This window comes from Periplaneta americana, chromosome 6, assembly GCF_040183065.1.
Source record: "Periplaneta americana isolate PAMFEO1 chromosome 6, P.americana_PAMFEO1_priV1, whole genome shotgun sequence".
In the NCBI taxonomy this organism is placed as follows: Eukaryota; Metazoa; Arthropoda; class Insecta; order Blattodea; family Blattidae; genus Periplaneta; species Periplaneta americana.
This window is the reverse complement of record NC_091122.1, coordinates 40,787,229-40,805,575: the sequence shown is the minus strand read 5'-3', so window position 1 is coordinate 40,805,575 and position 18,347 is coordinate 40,787,229. Positions and strand designations below refer to the sequence as shown.

At 37.0% G+C, this 18,347-nt stretch overlaps 2 protein-coding genes across 2 annotated transcripts in view; one reads left to right on the top strand and one right to left on the bottom strand.

Moving 5' to 3' along the window:
• The window catches only part of LOC138701267 (solute carrier family 35 member G1), a 241,617-nt gene that overhangs the window by 184,945 nt on the left and 38,325 nt on the right, over positions 1-18,347 (bottom strand). The window lies entirely within an intron of this gene.
• Positions 5,271-18,347, top strand: part of LOC138701268 (uncharacterized) — a 43,302-nt gene continuing 30,225 nt past the window's right edge. The window contains exons 1-2 of the mRNA XM_069827986.1: positions 5,271-5,408; positions 18,209-18,237. Coding sequence (XP_069684087.1) covers positions 5,354-5,408; positions 18,209-18,237 — 84 coding nt within the window. The 5' untranslated portion in view covers positions 5,271-5,353. The remainder of the gene's footprint in view (positions 5,409-18,208; positions 18,238-18,347) is intronic.

Here is an 18,347-nt window from a genome sequence, read left to right as displayed (position 1 = left end):
GCTTGAAAATACATTGTAATTAATTTAACCTTAAAGTATTATGTTCACGATGCATACCGGTATTTAAAAATGCCGCTGCACATTTGCATTTGAATAATAAGTTTAATGGTATCTTTAAATTAAAGTGTTTAATATATTTTATTATGCCACCAAATATAACATAATAGGAAGAAGGCTCAGGGTAGGAAGAGCCTAAAATGTGAATGAATAGTAATTATTACTTGAATAATGTATATTTTCGTAGGTTTCTAAAGACGGAGAAAGAAGAAGGCAGGGTTGAAGAGATATTATGTAGAAAAAGAAAATAAGAATACTAAGATTACAACCACTGTGAAAAATAAAAATACTTATAGTGAAATATCTTCAATATATGCACGTATGGCATAGTCATTTAAATAATTATATATGGCATATCTGTAACGAGTGAACGGTACCTTCTATTTCGATAATCTTCGTACGGGAACTCGGTCGTTATTCATTTGATACGGTATTTCTTATCTTACAGACGAGACTTCCACACCAATAGACATGTTTGACATGGTGAAACTGAAAGAAATTTCTTTGCAATCAATTCTCTTTTACGTCACTAAAAAGTCAAGAAATTGTATTTACTTCCAGAAAATATCAGCCTGATAAATTCTGTCATCAGACACATTTATCGCTATATTATTAGCACATTTTTTTTTCAGTCCATATCACAAAATAACGTGGTTTGAATGTAACAAGTGAAAAGTGACAAAAAATAGTTTTGAACTTCAATGTTTTCCTACTTTTGATAACACTACGCAACGAAATTTGTCTTACTTCGTAACTTACATTACTGTATGTATCATATTCCCGGACTATACTGAGATTTCTGTCCTGAAGCTAAATCCATTTTTTTTTTAAGTTCGCATCGTACGGTCCTGCACATTGTAAATTCTCGCAGCATCGTCTCGGTATTCCTCTGCTTCTTTTGTAATTCCTGTATTGCTGAGTAGAAGCCTCGGGTGTTCCTTTCCTACAACGACCTGAAATTTGTTGTGGAAACCCTCACTCAGATTATTGGTTCGGTATTCATTATGAAGAGTGGCATCATAGTGATTCTAAAGTTCTATAGAGTAAGATGAGCGTACTGCGGGTCTTCTACTTCGGCCTCTTCTATCGTTGATATAATTTACGTCGAAGTAATCCACTACTGAGAGCACGTCAACGCAAATATGATTAGTAAACGTTAAAAAAAAAAAAAACGGAAATTTGGCGCAGCCAGAAATAAAGTTTTCGGAAATAGGACCAATTGAAAATAACATCATTCGGTAATAAAGATCTTCGGAATAAATGTTTCGGAAATAAAACAGGAATCGTTTATTTTATTTTACTTTATTTTTCTGGGGAAAGATTGATATTATGGGGAAGATAAAGGCGATAATGTTTTAAACAATAGAAATTTCTGTATATTCCACGGAAAAATATAAATAAATACAAATGTATGCCGTGGTATTAATGTACTTACATAACCTTTCCTAGATTGGATATGGAAGTTACATAGTAATTTACTATGTGAATGAGAGACATTACAAAAGTTGATATTTCCGAACTATTTACATTTTATTTATAATTCAAGTAGCATTTACAGAATAAATTTTTAAAGTGGTAGACTAGACGGCATTTCGGAAGGCGGTCAGCTGCTACATGCGCCGTAGCATTTCTGATATGTGACGTCACAAACTTTTACAGCAGAACCAATCAGAATTAGTCTATAACAAGTACTTCCACAGTTCGTTTGTTCACGTGTGAGTGTTTCAATACACTGAATAAGTAATTTAACATTTACTGTGTATGTGTAAGATAAATAAATGGAAGAAGAGACTGTAAAAAGACAAGTATTGTACTGGCAGGCGCGGAAATTAGTGTTTAAGGTGTATAATTATTTTAAAAAAGTTGACGAGCAGAACGCTGCCGGCCATCTTGATGCTGACTGCAACGTTGCCAACGCGCAAGAAACGACTGTAGAAGCATGTGTTTCTCTCGACGCAAACGCTAGCATACTACCGCCTTCCGAATTGCCGTCGACACGTGTAGTAGTAGAAGAATTTTGTCCAATTTTATTTAACGACGCTTTCAATTGCAGAAGTTATTCAGCGTCGGAATTTATGTGAGCGAGAAATGGCTGACAGATTTTGCCAGGAGCATGATTCTTTTACCTATAGTAAGTCTCGTAAGTTTAGGCCACTTCACTTGCCAAGGAAACCATGCTAAGGATTGCGTCGTCTTTTAAAATAGTACAGGGTCTTTCATAAGTAACGAGTCTATCGAAAAATGAACTATTTTGGATAATTTTTTCAAATGAAGTCCATCCTCACGATAAAGAACTTTTCCCGATGCCGTACAGTCGATTTGGAAACAAACACTCCCTTCCCTCGCCACACGAGCTATTATACGAAAGAATGGTTAGTGTTTGAACTTTTATTAGAACACATAAATGTACAAATAGTTTCAATTGTTGACAAATTATGGTGTACAGTTTTCAAAATGTCTTCCGTTCTGCTGAATGCACAAATGTAAGCGACGTATCGACTCTTCATGGACTCTGGTGAGCATGTCAGGCGTAACCATTTGAATCGTGTGTTCAATTCGTTCCACTAATTCAGAAATGGTGCGAGGCTTAGTCGCATAGACACGATCCTTCATTAATCTCCAGAAAAAGAAGTCCAGGGGAGTCAAATAAGGTGATCGCGGGGATCATCGGGTTGGGCCTGTGCGACCGACCCACCTGCCTGGAAATACTTCGTCTACGGAATAAACGCTTAATTTGAACGATACTGTTTCCAAGTTCAAACCAGGCAGCGAGAGGCGTTCAGAAGTCATCATGATTACATGATTAACTCCATTTCCAAAGATTTTGAGATATTCAAGGTTAAAATTAAATACACATAATTAATTCTGTGATGTAGTCAAGAAGAATACTGCATTCTGTGAGCTTTTTACTGAACTATGGAGTTAATCACATTGACCACTGAAAATATGGTCAATTTAATACATTGCCAACTTAGAAACTCTGAAATAACCAAAAGTGGAGTTAATCATGTTGACTTCTGAACGTCTCAATTGTTCTCATCTGCAATAACGTTAAGCGGCTGCATGGCATTTTATCATTCCAGTCTATCACAACAATGTGTATAGGCATGGCCGTGTGCTATTATCCTTGGCGTATAGAAGGCCATGCTCCAAGTCATTTTAAGTCCTTGGCATATAGAAGGTCATGCCCCAGGTTATTTTAAGTTGGCATCAAATGCACATTACACATGGCGGCGGGGAGGGGGTGTTTGTTTCCAAATCGACTGTACGGGACCGGGAAGGATTCTTTCTCGTAAGGATGAACATAATTTAAAAAAATTAACCAAAATAGTTTATTTTTCGTTAGACTCGTTACTTATGAAAGACTCTTATATCATCCAAGAGAGATTTTGAACACGCGAATCTCTATCCAACGGTTAAAGGCCGGTTCACAATAAACCGGGTACGGAAACGACAACGAGAACGAGAACGAGAACGGAAATATTATTAAAATAAATGTATTCAAATTTGAGCATTCACAATTAACTTTTGTGAATGCTCACATCTAAATATGTTTATTTTAACATTATTTCCATTCTCGTTGTCGTTTCCGTTCCCGGTTTATTATGAACCGGTCTTACCATGGTAACTGCGATACCATTAAGGAAAACTCAAAACAGTAGGGCTGCAGCGACGTAGTATGACAAGAAGGAAAATTTGAAGATAATCCGTCGAACATGGTTTTTACCACCACAAAATTCACGTAAACACTAATACCAATCAGCTAATATACCACATACGTAGAGACTCACCGCTGTGACAACACGGGAAATGTAGGCTACAAGACAAATTATTTAAATAACTAATTCATTTGGAGAGGCCATACATCACCATTTTCTCGATGGGTGGTTCCTAGTTTCGAAAACAACGAATGTAGTCCAATGACAGGTGGATAAAAATGAGTCGATAACAGTATTCAAACATATGAAATTTGCTGCCCTTCAAATATCAACTCAAACTCGATGTCATGGGCTGAGAATGCTGCTATAATTCTTGTCAAGTACAGGGACATCATTTTATTTTTACTTCAATTTTTATTGTACCTGAGTTTTTGAATGTACTTCACTCCCACCCCTTCTACTAAGGAAGTTCCAACGCCACACAGAACCAAGACCGCAGATAGTAAGCAGTACTGAGTTACTGAGTATAGTACGTTCCAGAAATATGTTCGCGTTTTCCAGTGACGAAAGAGCTTTCAATATTGAATCATATTTTCGCACAGGTACTGTCCGTTTGCCTACATCGCATCCCGATTTCCCCCACCTGCTTCTGCTCGCCACTCTGTAAAAGCTGGGCTGTCTTATCTCTTTTCTGAAAACATTAATATCTCTTAGGAATTGGAAGTTTACGTAATATTATACAGCTGTTTAATTTAACTTAAATAAAAGGGCCTCGTTAAGTAATTAACTGTCACGTGATTTCCTCCCTTTCTACAATCCTGCGGCATAACCACTTGAACGGACAGTAGATAGCATGTCTGAGTAATTTTATATTTTTGGGTCGGGCAGAAGTGAAGACTGAATTTACAGTACGTAGAGTAGGTACAGAATTATTTCAACATGAGTTACTAGTACGAAGGACGAAACTGGCAATTGGAATTAGATGCAATAGTCTATAGAGCGATAATATGCACAAAAGAACTGAAGCCTGTATCGAAATGAACGGCCACCATTTTCAAAATTGTGTTTAAATATTCATATTATGATTATTTTTCAATTTAACTTCTTTCTCTATATTGTACGCTAATGTGCTGTAGACAGTATAATATACACTGCATAATGAATACGTTCGCATGGATAACTCACTTCGTGAGTAAAAACACTTATTCTTAATACAGTACTGTACTTTGATTAAAGAAAAACCTAATGAAAATAATCAAACTCAAAATCGCGATATTTCCTAGTTTACGTAAATGGATGAACTACTTTTCTTCCTTCCTATACCTAGTAAAGTGATTTGTGTTTTACCAGTATCATCGAACTCCAGTCTTGGAGGGGGGAGCAAGCAGTGTTTCCGGTTCTCTAAAGGTATAGACAGGTTAATATTAAAAATGTTAGTAAAAATAAAATGATGTCCCTGTACAAAATTCAGCTATAATTCTTGTCAATTCCCCGTTATTTCTGAACTTTCGACATACGTCGACTTGGAGAGATATCGAACTCCGGACTGATATAACGGCCGGCCTTCACGCACTGCTAGCGCGCGCTATCACACCAGTCGCTGTCACACCGGGCTGCACTGCCAGTTGAGCTGCGACATGCTCCTCAGTCAAGTGTTCCTCGCGGGACTGCTCGTCCTCTGCATAGACATCGGTAATTCAAATACAGTTCTATACATGTGGTTTGCAAACATCGCAACTTTATTTTGTGTGTGTGTGTGTGTGTATGTATGTATTTTTAGTAGGTTATTTTAAGACGTTTTATCAACATCTTAGGTTATTTAGCGTCTGAATGAGATGAAGCTGATAATGCCGGTGCAATGAGTCCGGGGTCCAGCACCGATAGTTACCTCGCATTTGCTCATATTGGATTGAGGGAAAACGCCCGAAAAAAGCTCAACCAGGTAACTTGCCCCGACCGGGAATCGAACCCGGGCCACCTGGTTTCGCGGTCAGACGCGCTTACCGTTACTCCACAGGTGTGGGCATGTATGTATGTATGTATGTATGTATGTATGTATGTATTTTTAGTAGGTCATTTTAAGACGCTTTATCAACAACTCAGGTTATTTAGCGTCTGAATGAGATGAAGCTGATAATGCCGGTGAAATGAGTCCTGGGTCCAGCACCGATAGTTACCCAGCATTTGCTCGTATTGGATTGAGGGAAAACGCCCGAAAAAAGCTCAACCAGGTAACTTGCCCCAACCGAGATTCCAACCCAGGCCATCTGGTTTCGCGGTCAGACGCGCTTACCGTTACTCCACAGGTGTGGGCATGTATGTATGTATGTATGTATGTATGTATTTTTAGTAGGTTATTTTAAGACGCTTTATCAACATCTTAGGTTATTTAGCGTCTGAATGAGATGAAGCTGATAATGCCGGTGAAATGAGTCCTGGGTCCAGCACCGATAGTTACCCAGCATTTGCTCATATTGGATTGAGGGAAAACCCCCGAAAAAAGTTCAACCAGCTAATTTGCCCCGACCGGGAATTGAACCCAGGCCACCTGGTTTCGCGGTCAGACGCGCTTACCGTTACTCCACAGGTGTGGACATGTATGTATGTATGTATGTATGTATGTATTTTTAGTAGGTTATTTTAAGACGCTTTATCAACATTTTAGGTTATTTAGCGTCTGAATGAGATGAAGCTGATAATGCCGGTGAAATGAGTCCGGGGTCCAGCACCGATAGTTACCCAGCATTTGCTCATATTGGATTGAGGGAAAACGCCCGAAAAAAGCTCAACCAGGTAACTTACCCCGACCGGAAATCGAACCCAGGCCACCTGGTTTCGCGGTCAGACGCGCTTACCGTTACTCCACAGGTGTGGACATGTATGTATGTATGTATGTATGTATTTTAGTAGGTTATTTTAAGACGCTTTATCAACATTTTAGGTTATTTAGCGTCTGAATGAGATGAAGCTGATAATGCCGGTGAAATGAGTCCGGGGTCCAGCACCGATAGTTACCCAGCATTTGCTCATATTGGATTGAGGGAAAACGCCCTAAAAAAGCTCAACCAGGTAACTTGCCCCGACCGAGTTCCAACCCAGGCCATCTGGTTTCGCGGTCAGACGCGCTTACCGTTACTCCACAGGTGTGGACATGTATGTATGTATGTATGTATGTATGTATGCATGTATTTTTAGTAGGTTATTTTAAGACGCTTTATCAACATCTTAGGTTATTTAGCGTCTGAATGAGATGAAGCTGATAATGCCGGTGAAATGAGTCCTGGGTCCAGCACCGATAGTTACCCAGCATTTGCTCATATTGGATTGAGGGAAAACGCCCGAAAAAAGCTCAACCAGGTAACTTGCCCCGACCGGGAATCGAACCCAGGCCACCTGGCTTCGCTGTCAGACGCGCTTACCGTTACTCCACAGGTGTGGACATGTATGTATGTATGTATGTATGTATGTATGTATGTAGGTATGTATGTCTTGTCCCGACCATAAAAAGGATAAATGTTCATCTCCCCTCTTGCTTAAAAAAGTTCCTTGTGCAGACACTTGTATTTCCCTATTTTGACTGTGCTGACATTTTACTGACTGACCTCTCCAGCGACAACAAAATGAAACTTCAACGTGCTCATAATTTGTGTGTACGTTTTGTAAGCAATGTTCGTAAATATGATCATATTACCCCATCCCTGGAAGCAATAGGTTGGCTTAAACTAGATAAGAAAAGAAATTTACATTCACTTCTCTTTCTCTTCGAAATCTTGAACTCTTCTATTCCTTCGTACATGTCGTCTGGCTTCACTTACCTTTCTTCCCACCATAATCTGAACACACGCTCTCGTCATGAAACAACACTAACAATACCATCCCATCGCACCTCCTCATACTCATCTTCTTTCACAATAGCCCTGCCAAGACTCTGGAATTCGCTACCTGCTAGCATCAGGGACTGTCGAAATAAAATTGAATTCAAACGAAAACTTACTAGGCACTTGGCCAGTAATTGATTTCTTGTAAATAGTTTCTTTAATCTATCACAAAATATTTCAATATTCAGTAATTTCATCACTATACAATTTTGTTATTCTAGGTTTCATTTGTAATTCAGTAAATATAAAATATTCTTTGTTTTTCTATGATAAATTATCTAGCTTTAATTATTCAGGTAATCTTTTCGTACTTTGATTTTATTGTAATTGTAATTGTAAATTTAATACTAATTGTAATGTTATTTGTAATTGTAATTATAAATTTAATACTAATTGTAATTTTATTGTTCATATTGTAGTTGGAATCTCCTGGTAGAGGGGCAGAGAAGGCCTGACGGCCTTATCTCTACCAGGTTAAATAAATAAATACTACTAATACTACTAAATAATTCGAACCCGGGGGGCCACCTGGTTCCGCGGCCAGACGAGCAAACCGTTACTCCACAGGTGTAGACTCTATGTATGTATGTATGTATGTATGTATGTATGTATGTATGTATGTATGTATGTATGTATGTATGTATGTATGTATGTATGTATGTATGTATGTTATGTTATGCTATGTATGTACGTACGTACTTTAGTTGGTTATTTTATGACGCTGTATCAACATCTTAGGTGATAGTGCCGGTGAAATGAGTCCGGGATCCAGCACTGATAGTTACCCAGCATTTGCTTGTATTGGGTTGAGGGAAAACCCCGGAAAAAACCTCAACCAGGTAACTTGCTCCGACCGGGAATCGAACCTATACCACGCGCTAACCGTTACTCCACAGGTGTGGAACAACTGACTACTTTACCGATTGTTTGAATGTCACCGGTAAGAGTAAACATAAGCAATGTCTGACCAAGGATCGAACAGAGGGAGGACAATACTGGTTAGGGTTGTGCGTCAATTAAATCACAATCACAATGTACTGTACATTTTAATGCTATGAAAAAGTTGCACATGATGAAGTGAGACACAGAAATACTGTACAATAAAAAATAAACATTTATTCTCAAAAACAAAACACAAAATCTCCGGTATGCTATCAGATTTCTCGCAGATGTCTCATCGTTCAATTGTCCAGTACAGAACTGAAAAATGAAGGTTGTATTGGTAGTGTACAGTATTACAGGTGTAGTCGAGCTTCAATTAAGTCAACATTATAAGGACGGGTGCATCAGACAGTGTTTATGTTTACTCTTACCGGTGACGTTCAAACAGACAGTAAAGTAGTCAGTTGTTATTAGACAGAGCTAACGCAACATTTGCAATACAAAACATAGTTGGTTTCTATTTAAAAAAAGAAAGTTGACTCTAATATCTTGAAAATTATTTCATGTACAAAAAATACATTATTTGTATCAGATGTCCCCTTCGATGTAATTAGCTCACACCTTTGGAGTAACGGTCAGCGCGTCTGGCCGCGAAACCAGGTGACCCGGGTTCGAATCCCGGTCGGGGCAAGTTACCTGGTTGAGGTTTTTCCGGGGTTTTCCCTCAACCAAATACGAGCAAATGCTGGGTAACTTTCGGTGTTGGACCCCGGACTCATTTCACCGGCATTATCACCTTCATTTCATTCAGACGCTAAATAACCTAGATGTTGATACAGCGTCGTAAAATAACGCAATAAAATAAAAAAACGATCTAATTTAACTTGTAATTGTCGGTTTGTGTATGTCTGAAATATTTCGCACGTGGTTGAAAGAGTGAAGTGGGTCACCCTGCATAGACACAGATATTATCATGTTTTCATAATGGATCGTAAAATCGCAGTTATGAAAATTTTCATAATTTTAAATGAAGTATCGTCATTTCCCATAAATATGGTCCTGGAACACAAGTATGGGCCATTCAAATTTTGTACTCAATAACGTAGTACCTCGTTTATATTTTTGCTATACTGTAGTTTGAAGTCAAGTGACTGTAGCTATCTACGAACATTATTATTATTATTATTATTATTATTATTATTATTATTATTATTTGGCCACTGGCAGTTGTACAGCACATTAAATAAATAAATAAATAAAAATAAATAAATTATCAAACACTTTCCCTAAACAGGGATTGCCTAGAAGGCAAATTATACCATTTACAAAAACAAAATTTTGAATAGTACATACTACATGGATAATTTGTTATGAATATAAAAACCAATTCAAGAAAGAGAAAAAAAATAAATTACAGTGCAATGTCTCATCGGAGGTGATTTCTTAACAACGCAAACGAACCTTTTAACGCAAGTAAACAAACATTGGTAATTATAGATGATGGCAAATGAAAATCCTTGAAAAAAATCAACAAACTGTTTTGCGATGGATCCTCTTGCTCCGACCATCAAGCCTATTATTTCTATCTGTTGTAATTGATATTTCTCTTGATAATACGGGATTGTTGGTTCATAGATGAATTGTTTCTCCTTAGGGACATCTTGAGGTTGGCTCTTGCAAGTCTCGAAATGAACTGTAGGGTCAATTATAAAATCTCTACGATGGTCCTGGAAAGCGATCATATCTATCCTACTGTCGGTGGTTGATAGACCATGAACCTCTTCGAAAACAGTAAACCCTGTATTACGTAGTGCTTGAGAAATGGCTCTTCTTAATTTTTGGTGTCTGGTATTGCGCAAAGCCTCGTCATACGGGCAAGAACCGAGGACGTGTGGGAGAGTTTCTATCTCGCTGCCGCAATGACGGCAGCGGTTGTTGTCCATGGTCCTTCCAGGCATGGCACGAACTGCTGCTACGTTACCGGCCATCTTCAAAGCGTCACGCCAATCGCTGCATGTTAGACCTTTATGATGAATTATCCAGCGATTAGCAGGGGGATGTTCCGCGAAGAGTTCAACGCCCTTATCTTCGTGGGGTAGTTCACACCATTTCTTGAATTCGAGATCTCGTAATCTTGATCTAACTTTCCGTACATCGAGGAAACTCTCTTTAAGATTAAAGAGGGTGTCGTCCGGTAGAAGGTGGAGTCTACTCAGGCAGTCTGTACTCTCTTGAATAAGATCTCTGTTAGTTAATATAGGCCTATTCGAATTGGTGTACTTGTGGAGAGTGCGGAGGGAATTGAAGTGTTGTAGTACAGATTCCCATCGAGATCGGAAGAGTCCGAGACCTTTAAACTTCCTGTGACTATAGATCATGCTATCTGGGAGCTCAGAAGGGAGTTGTAGAATTTCCTTAAGGATACTTCGAATCATCTTATCTTCTAGTCTGAGTCTTCTAGGAATTTGAGGGGAATCCATTCTAAAGAAATCGTTTGGAAAGAGTAAATGAGTGTTGGACAGATTAAGAATTAAGGACAGAACATTTTTTACTTCTACAATATTCTTTGAATGGTTGTATCGTGGACCATAGTCGTGTTCCAGGACCATAGTTATGGGTAATGACGGTACATACTTAATTAGTATTTTTCTTTCAACTTCATTTCGGAAAGCTATGGCGACCCATTCCAAAATTCATCGCGACTCTCATGTTAAGAACCCCTGTAGTAGACCACTGAGGACGACTGGTACAGCTTCATACAAGGTGGCTAAAGAAAGTCTGTCGCATGTGTCATTCATGCCACCGTTAGCAGAATTTAAATCTCCCAATTTCCAACACATTGGCAAGAAAAACGGTTTTTAAACAGCAACTATAATTATCGCACATACAAAAGACAATTTTCAATACACATAACATTTTAATTCATATTTTGACGCACTGTTTTCTTCGATGGAATGGTAATATAAATAATGTAAAAAGTGATATGCTTTAATAGTACATTATGCAACGAGCCTATAATGGTAGTAATTAAGACGCGAGTATGTTTATGAAACGAGCGCAAGCGAGTTTCATAATTGAAGGGTACACGGGAAAAACGAACAATGTCACATTGCCATTAAGGGTGAGATAATGATCTATTTCAGTATATTACTGAAAAAAATTATTGGTGTTTCTACTTGAAATGGAGGAAATGATGAGTGTATCCGTGGTTTTAATTCTCCTTTACCACGTTTGGTAAAAATAACACTAAAGTTTGTAGTAATACAGTGAATTAGATAATGACATCACCCTTAACAGAATTGTGACCTTGTTCGTTTTTCCCGTATACCCTTCAATTTTCATATGAGCGTCTTAATTACCATTGTAGTCAAGTTTCATACGACTTTTTATGCTCGACCATAAGTTAATAAGTTATTAGTCACATCGAGTGCTTTTGCCAAAATTTCCGGCGGTGTAAATTGCAGCTCGTTATCACTAGTGTCCGCCATTTTTACTTTGTCTAATCTCGCGCTAGTTGTCTTTCGATTGGATATCCGAGAATAATCGATACTTGCGCTTTCATATTGCTACAATGGTATTTTCTGATTGGTGGAACACCTGAACTTTAATGAATAGGTGTACTTTAATGACGTCCATTAAAGGGCTGCTACCAGGTGTATAACTACTACATTTCGGCATGGTCGAGCAAATAATTAATACCCTAACGGAGGGAGCCATTTCAAAGGCTAAACTGTGGAAGTAGTTTTCTGGACAAGGTGTTACCATTACTTTACTTAACGACGCTTTCAACTGGAGAGGCTATTTGGCTCGATGAATTGTGGCATGCACTAGAAACGGACAATAAATATTTTCTGTAGTCCCAGTACGAGTATTCGTTAGCAATGTTCTTCTGCATGCCATACATCATCTACGATAAAGAAATGATCTACTGCCGTGATTTATTTCGAAGGCAGTCGCGTTAAGAATGTTATCTATGTTATCATCCTTGAAAATTCAACGCCCTCGATGGGTTTGAACTTGTAAACCTCGTTTCGTCAGAAGACAATTCCCACTAAGCCGACTGACGTTGGATTCCGTTGTGGTTTCATGGTGCGGACATATTTTTCTTGTCCATGTCATTCGCCCTTGACTTGTTATCTTCTTCATATTACCATTCTATCGAAACAATAATGTTTCTGTACTTTAAAAACGGAATAAAGATACGATTACAATAACTAAATGCATATAAGTCGTGACTTTCTTTTATATATTTACCGAAAACGTTTCAAAAAAGAGAAACAAGAAATACACCGTGTACATAAAATAATGTAACAGTAATACACAGCAATAACTTTGAAACCAATAAACATATTTTTATTCTGTTTGCTTTGTGAGATTAACAGATGTTGGGAGTTCTGTTAAACAGTTTCTACATGTGCTCCTCTGGTTGCCCTTGCAATGTATAATCGAAAGGCAATTTCGTTCCAAGTTTTTTGAAGCATAACTGGTGTGATCGTAGAAATGACACCTCTTATTGTTACACGTAACCTGGAGATTCGCTACGTGTGTTCTATAGACGTTGTCCTCACATAAAGCAATCTAGTGGTGTTAAATCTGGCGACCTCGGAGGCCAAGAGATTGGACCATCTCTGCCGATCCATCGTCCAGGAAAAAAGTGTCATCAAGGAAGTGTCTTTACCTGGAGAGGCCAGTTCGGGGGCGCCCCAACTTGTTGAAACAAGATATTTGGTAGTTGCGCAATTTGAGATAGTAAAAATTCTTGTAACATATCTAGGTACACGCCAGATATGACAGTATTCTTTGCGAAAAAGAATGATCCGATTATTCGATCACACATAAGTCCGCACCACACATTGACTTCAGCACTATCTCTCTCACGTTCCCCTCACTATACGAGTAGATTCAGATCCCCATATCCGAATATTGTGACGATTTTCGCGTCCCAACAAATGGAATGTCGCTTCGTCAGAAAACAACACTCTTTGCAAGAAATTGTTATTTTCATCTATTCTATGCAACATATCCACGGCAAAATTCATTCTTCTGTAATAGCCTGCACAATTTGAAGTTTGTAAGGAAAGAGCTTAAGACGCTTCCGAAGAACTATGTGGATAGTTGATTGTGGAATTTGTAATTCTCATGATGCACAACGAATAGGCTTTGTTGGACTGTGCTGGAAAGATTCATGTATTGCTGCAACTTGAGCTTCAGGTACACTCGGTCTTCCTGCAGGTTTTGCCTTCCTACGCTACCAGTTTGCATAAGTTTCTCATACCATAGCTGAAGAAGGTGCGTGACGAGTATTGTAGACTCTCCTATAATTTCTTTGGACGTGTGTTGTTTAATTAATCTGAATTAGCCATTCTACACAACGAGCCTTCTGTTATAAATTAATTTTTACAAAAAATGAGATATACGGAAAAAAGTGATATACGGCTGAAGCAACAATGACTATTGCCTGCCAATGAAAAAATCTCCCGACTTTTGTTAACATCTTATAATAACTATAATTCAATTATTCTGATCATATTATTAGATATTTTGATATTATTTTGTTAGATTATTTTATGTACACGGTTTAGATTACTCATTATTCATGCAAATATTAAAAATTCACTTTGGCCATGCGCAAGAAACTTACAAACCCTCTATAATAATAGTACTATTAGGAATCGTCAATGAAAAGGTGCAGCTTCATCTTTTAATATTTTTTTTAATAATTTTTCTCCAGCGAAGATTTTATGCTCGACGTTCGAAAGGAGATACAAAAAAATTTCAAAAATACATAATTTCGACTGTAGCCTACCATAACCTATCACAACCTAAACTAACCTAATTCTAACTAACCCAAGTAAAACTAAGCTAACCTACTCCGATCGTCACCAAGCAGTAAACATCGCCAACCAACAAGCATAACATTACGCTACCATCCAAAAACTATGTAAAACTTTAAAAATCTAAAACATGTAAAACCATAGTCCGCGCGGAACAATCTACGCATATAAATTATGGGAATTTAATATAGAATAGGCCTAATTATACATACTCAAAACTTCTAAAATCCATGGAGAGGTTTTGCTCCAGAATTAATTGTTTCCCCTCTTTTTTCTCCATTGGTTTTTTATTTATTCTTCCTTTTCTTCACATCTTATTTCAGTTCTCTACCTTTTTTTTCATTTTAAATGCACAGAATTAGTTTTTTAGGTATAATTTTTATTTATTATTGCTATTATTATTATTATTATTATTATTATTATTTTACACAGCCATTACTTTATTTTTCCATTAACACTAATATCTAGATAATTGGCATTGTCTCAATGTAACACGTGCTGTGCTGATCATACTAATTGTACTATTCCTATAGTTGTGAGATTATATTCGTATGTATTAATTTTTTTTAAGTTAATTCTTGTAGGCCTATACTAGACTGTATTTTCCTGTTTGTGAGTATGTATTCATTCACTTTTTTATTATATATTGTTTTATTATTATTATTATTTTAAAATTAATACTGATTGTCTATATGTTTTCAATCTCTCTTTTTTACTTTATTATGTTTATTATTATTTTTAAGTTAATATTTGTATACCGATATGTATTTTTCTGTATGTGATTTGATCCTGGTTGAGTGGAAGAGAAGGCCTGATGGCCTTAACTCTGCCAGGGAAAATAAAACTATGATTATTATTATTATTTATTATTATTATTATTATTGTTATTATTATTATTATTATTATTATTATTATTATGTGTCTGATCCTCAACTTTCGTATGACTTTTTTTTTCTTATTTCTTTTTATTTCATTTTTCTCTATCTTCACTACTTCATTAGTAGGCCTACTTATTTCTTTCCTATTTACTATCGTCCATTTCTTCTCTTCCTCTTTACGCCCTGTCTTATTATTTTCTTTATTTAGTTCTTCAATTAGGTTATTTTTTATTTACCGCCTCCTTTTCTATTGTAACCGCAACATTCACAGATCGCACAGACACATATTAGAAATCAAAGGATTAAAACGTGTTCAAAGATCTTGAAGCGTATATTTCATTCGAAATATAGAAACATAATTTTCGATATTATTATAATTTCCAGGGTTATACAGTAATAATAAGAGTTCAACTGGATTCGAAAAAATACTCACAAAGGGAAGGCATAAACAATAGTTTACTCTATTCAACCAGTATATTTAATATGACTTCCGAAATTAATTAATATGTTTGTAAATACAACTCATAAACTTTGATTTTACAGTTAATGGACAGTGGGCCCCTTTGGCCATTCTTCTCTTCACCGTCTTTTTGGAAGATGTTTATCTAAACTAAATGCATATTCGTGAAAACCCTTCCTTGAAAGCTATTTAACATTCAAATTTGTTACGTTTTATCTCGAATAATTGTTTTACAAAATTCTACAAATTTTATCTGCATAGTTATATGCATGATAACTGACTATGTCATTTAGACCGAAAAAAAATATATATATATAACTGTAGAACATGTTGTTTTTTCTTGTTAAACAACAGAAGTCTTGCTTTTGTTTTTATGGTTCCAGTTATATCAGGAGGAATATGTACTCAAATGATTGTATAATACGTCACTAACATAGTACCATAAAATCAACAGGCCTTGAGAGATATTCTTCAAAGAGTAAAGCAACCAACGACCTACAAGTATTCGTAACTTCTACACTAATATTCAGAATATGCATGGTAAGACTTTCCTGTGTTAAATTTCAACGTACCTCGTTTACATGTTTCGACCTATTTATGGGTCATCTTCAGAACTGGTCGTTGTTGGTCTTGGCGCCACTTGTTCTGTTTCCTGTGAGGGTGTGGACAACAAACACACATTCAAAATATACAGAAAACCCACAACAACAACAACACACATACACAACACATCCAACCACCCCACACAACACAAACAAGCTGCATTCCGAACAATGTACATAGACGATTCAACATACCAATGAACCAACAAGATTACAACGAAGAGCTAAACACAATCAAATACATAGCACAAGAAAATGGATACAACCCTAACATAATAGACAACATAATACGTAAGACAAAAGATAATCACAAAAATCGTAAGAATACAACACAAACACAAGAACACAAAAAATACATCACACTAACACACGAAAACAAAAACACACACAAGATTGCAACCTCATTCAAGAAATTAAATTACAACATCGCATACAGAACAAATAATACTCTACAAAAACATCTCAACACACAAACAACACAAACAAATACAACCACACAGGTGCATACAAACTCAAATGTAACACCTGCAACAACGTCTACATAGGACAGACAGGCAGATCATTTCAAACACGTTACAAAGAACACATCACAGCCATAACAAAATTACAAAACACCTCCACATATGCAGAACACATCACAAATGCTAACCACACCCGCAGAGACATCAACACAGACATGGAAATACTACACATCCAACCAAAAAGCCAGAAACTAAACACACTAGAACAATATGAAATATACAAACACACAAAAACACACCCAAACGAAATTCTCAACACACAACTCAACTTCAAAGCACACACACTCTTTGACTCTACACTATACCACAGGAACACACCCTCACAGGAAACAGAACAAGTGACGCCAAGACCAACAACGACCAGTTCTGAAGATGACCCATAAATAGGTCGAAACATGTAAACGAGGTACGTCGAAATTTAACACAGGAAAGTCTTACCATACGTATTCCGAAGTGATACAGTGTTAAAAGTTGTGTAATCAAGATGTACTAATATTCACTTCGAAATAGGAAGAAAGGAACACAATGCGTTCTCGAGAACAGACTGTTTAAAAAGAAATTCGAGTCGATTTCATTACATCGAATTTAACTCTCCGAGATGAAGACATTTTCCATTTCTTAGCTGCTGAATACCAACTACCGTAAAATCGAATTTCAGTAGCCACAGTCAGCGATGAGATCAAGACCGCATTACTCTAAAGCTCAAACATTAATCTTCCAGTATTAGGCCTACTAGTAGAACAGTCACAAAATGTCTTGTATTTCTCGTTCGTAGAGAAAACTTAATCTCCTGATAACTAACCTAAAAATATGGTCTTTTTGCATGTCTAAAAAGTAACTTCGAAGATTGAAAAATGTTTTTACATAAATTGGTTCAGTATACTACACCCGAACAGACGTTGAAAGTTTTGGGAAAGAAGCGATCTAAATGTAATCAGGTAATCCGCCACTGATAGATGCCTGTGTACTGGAGTTGTAGGAGAGTTGGACGTAAGTGAGGGTGTGTAGCAAAGACAGTTGACAACGCTGCCCCTGCGACGTCACTATTGCTAGTGATCACGATGAAATTTTTGCCGATCCCTGCAGTGTAGTGTATAACATATAGAGTACAATAAATGTTTCTATACGAGAAAAAAAAGCCAGCGTAGCGCATTTGCCTGCTAAACTGAAGCTGCGCTCGGGCGTGGGTTCGATTTCCACTTGGGCTGTTTACCTCGTTGAGCTTTTTCCGAGGTTTTCCCAAACTTTACAACAATGTCAGGTAATGACGACTCTTGTCGTCAAATACTATCCGGCTATCATAAATAATTCCATAAACGCTAAATAATCTAAGAAGTAACATGGCATCGTTAAATAACCGACAAAATGCCAGTGACCATAACATTATGCAACAAATTACGTCATTCATAAACTAATATTTTCCTTCTTGTTTTCCAGGATTATCCAATGGACAGTATGTAAACGATGTAAGTAAACAAATCATTAGGCTTACAACAACCATATTCTGAACTAAGTAGGCTTAATGCAGTAGTGCCGCTAGCCAAAGAATAAAAGACGCTTCCTCGAAAATTATTCA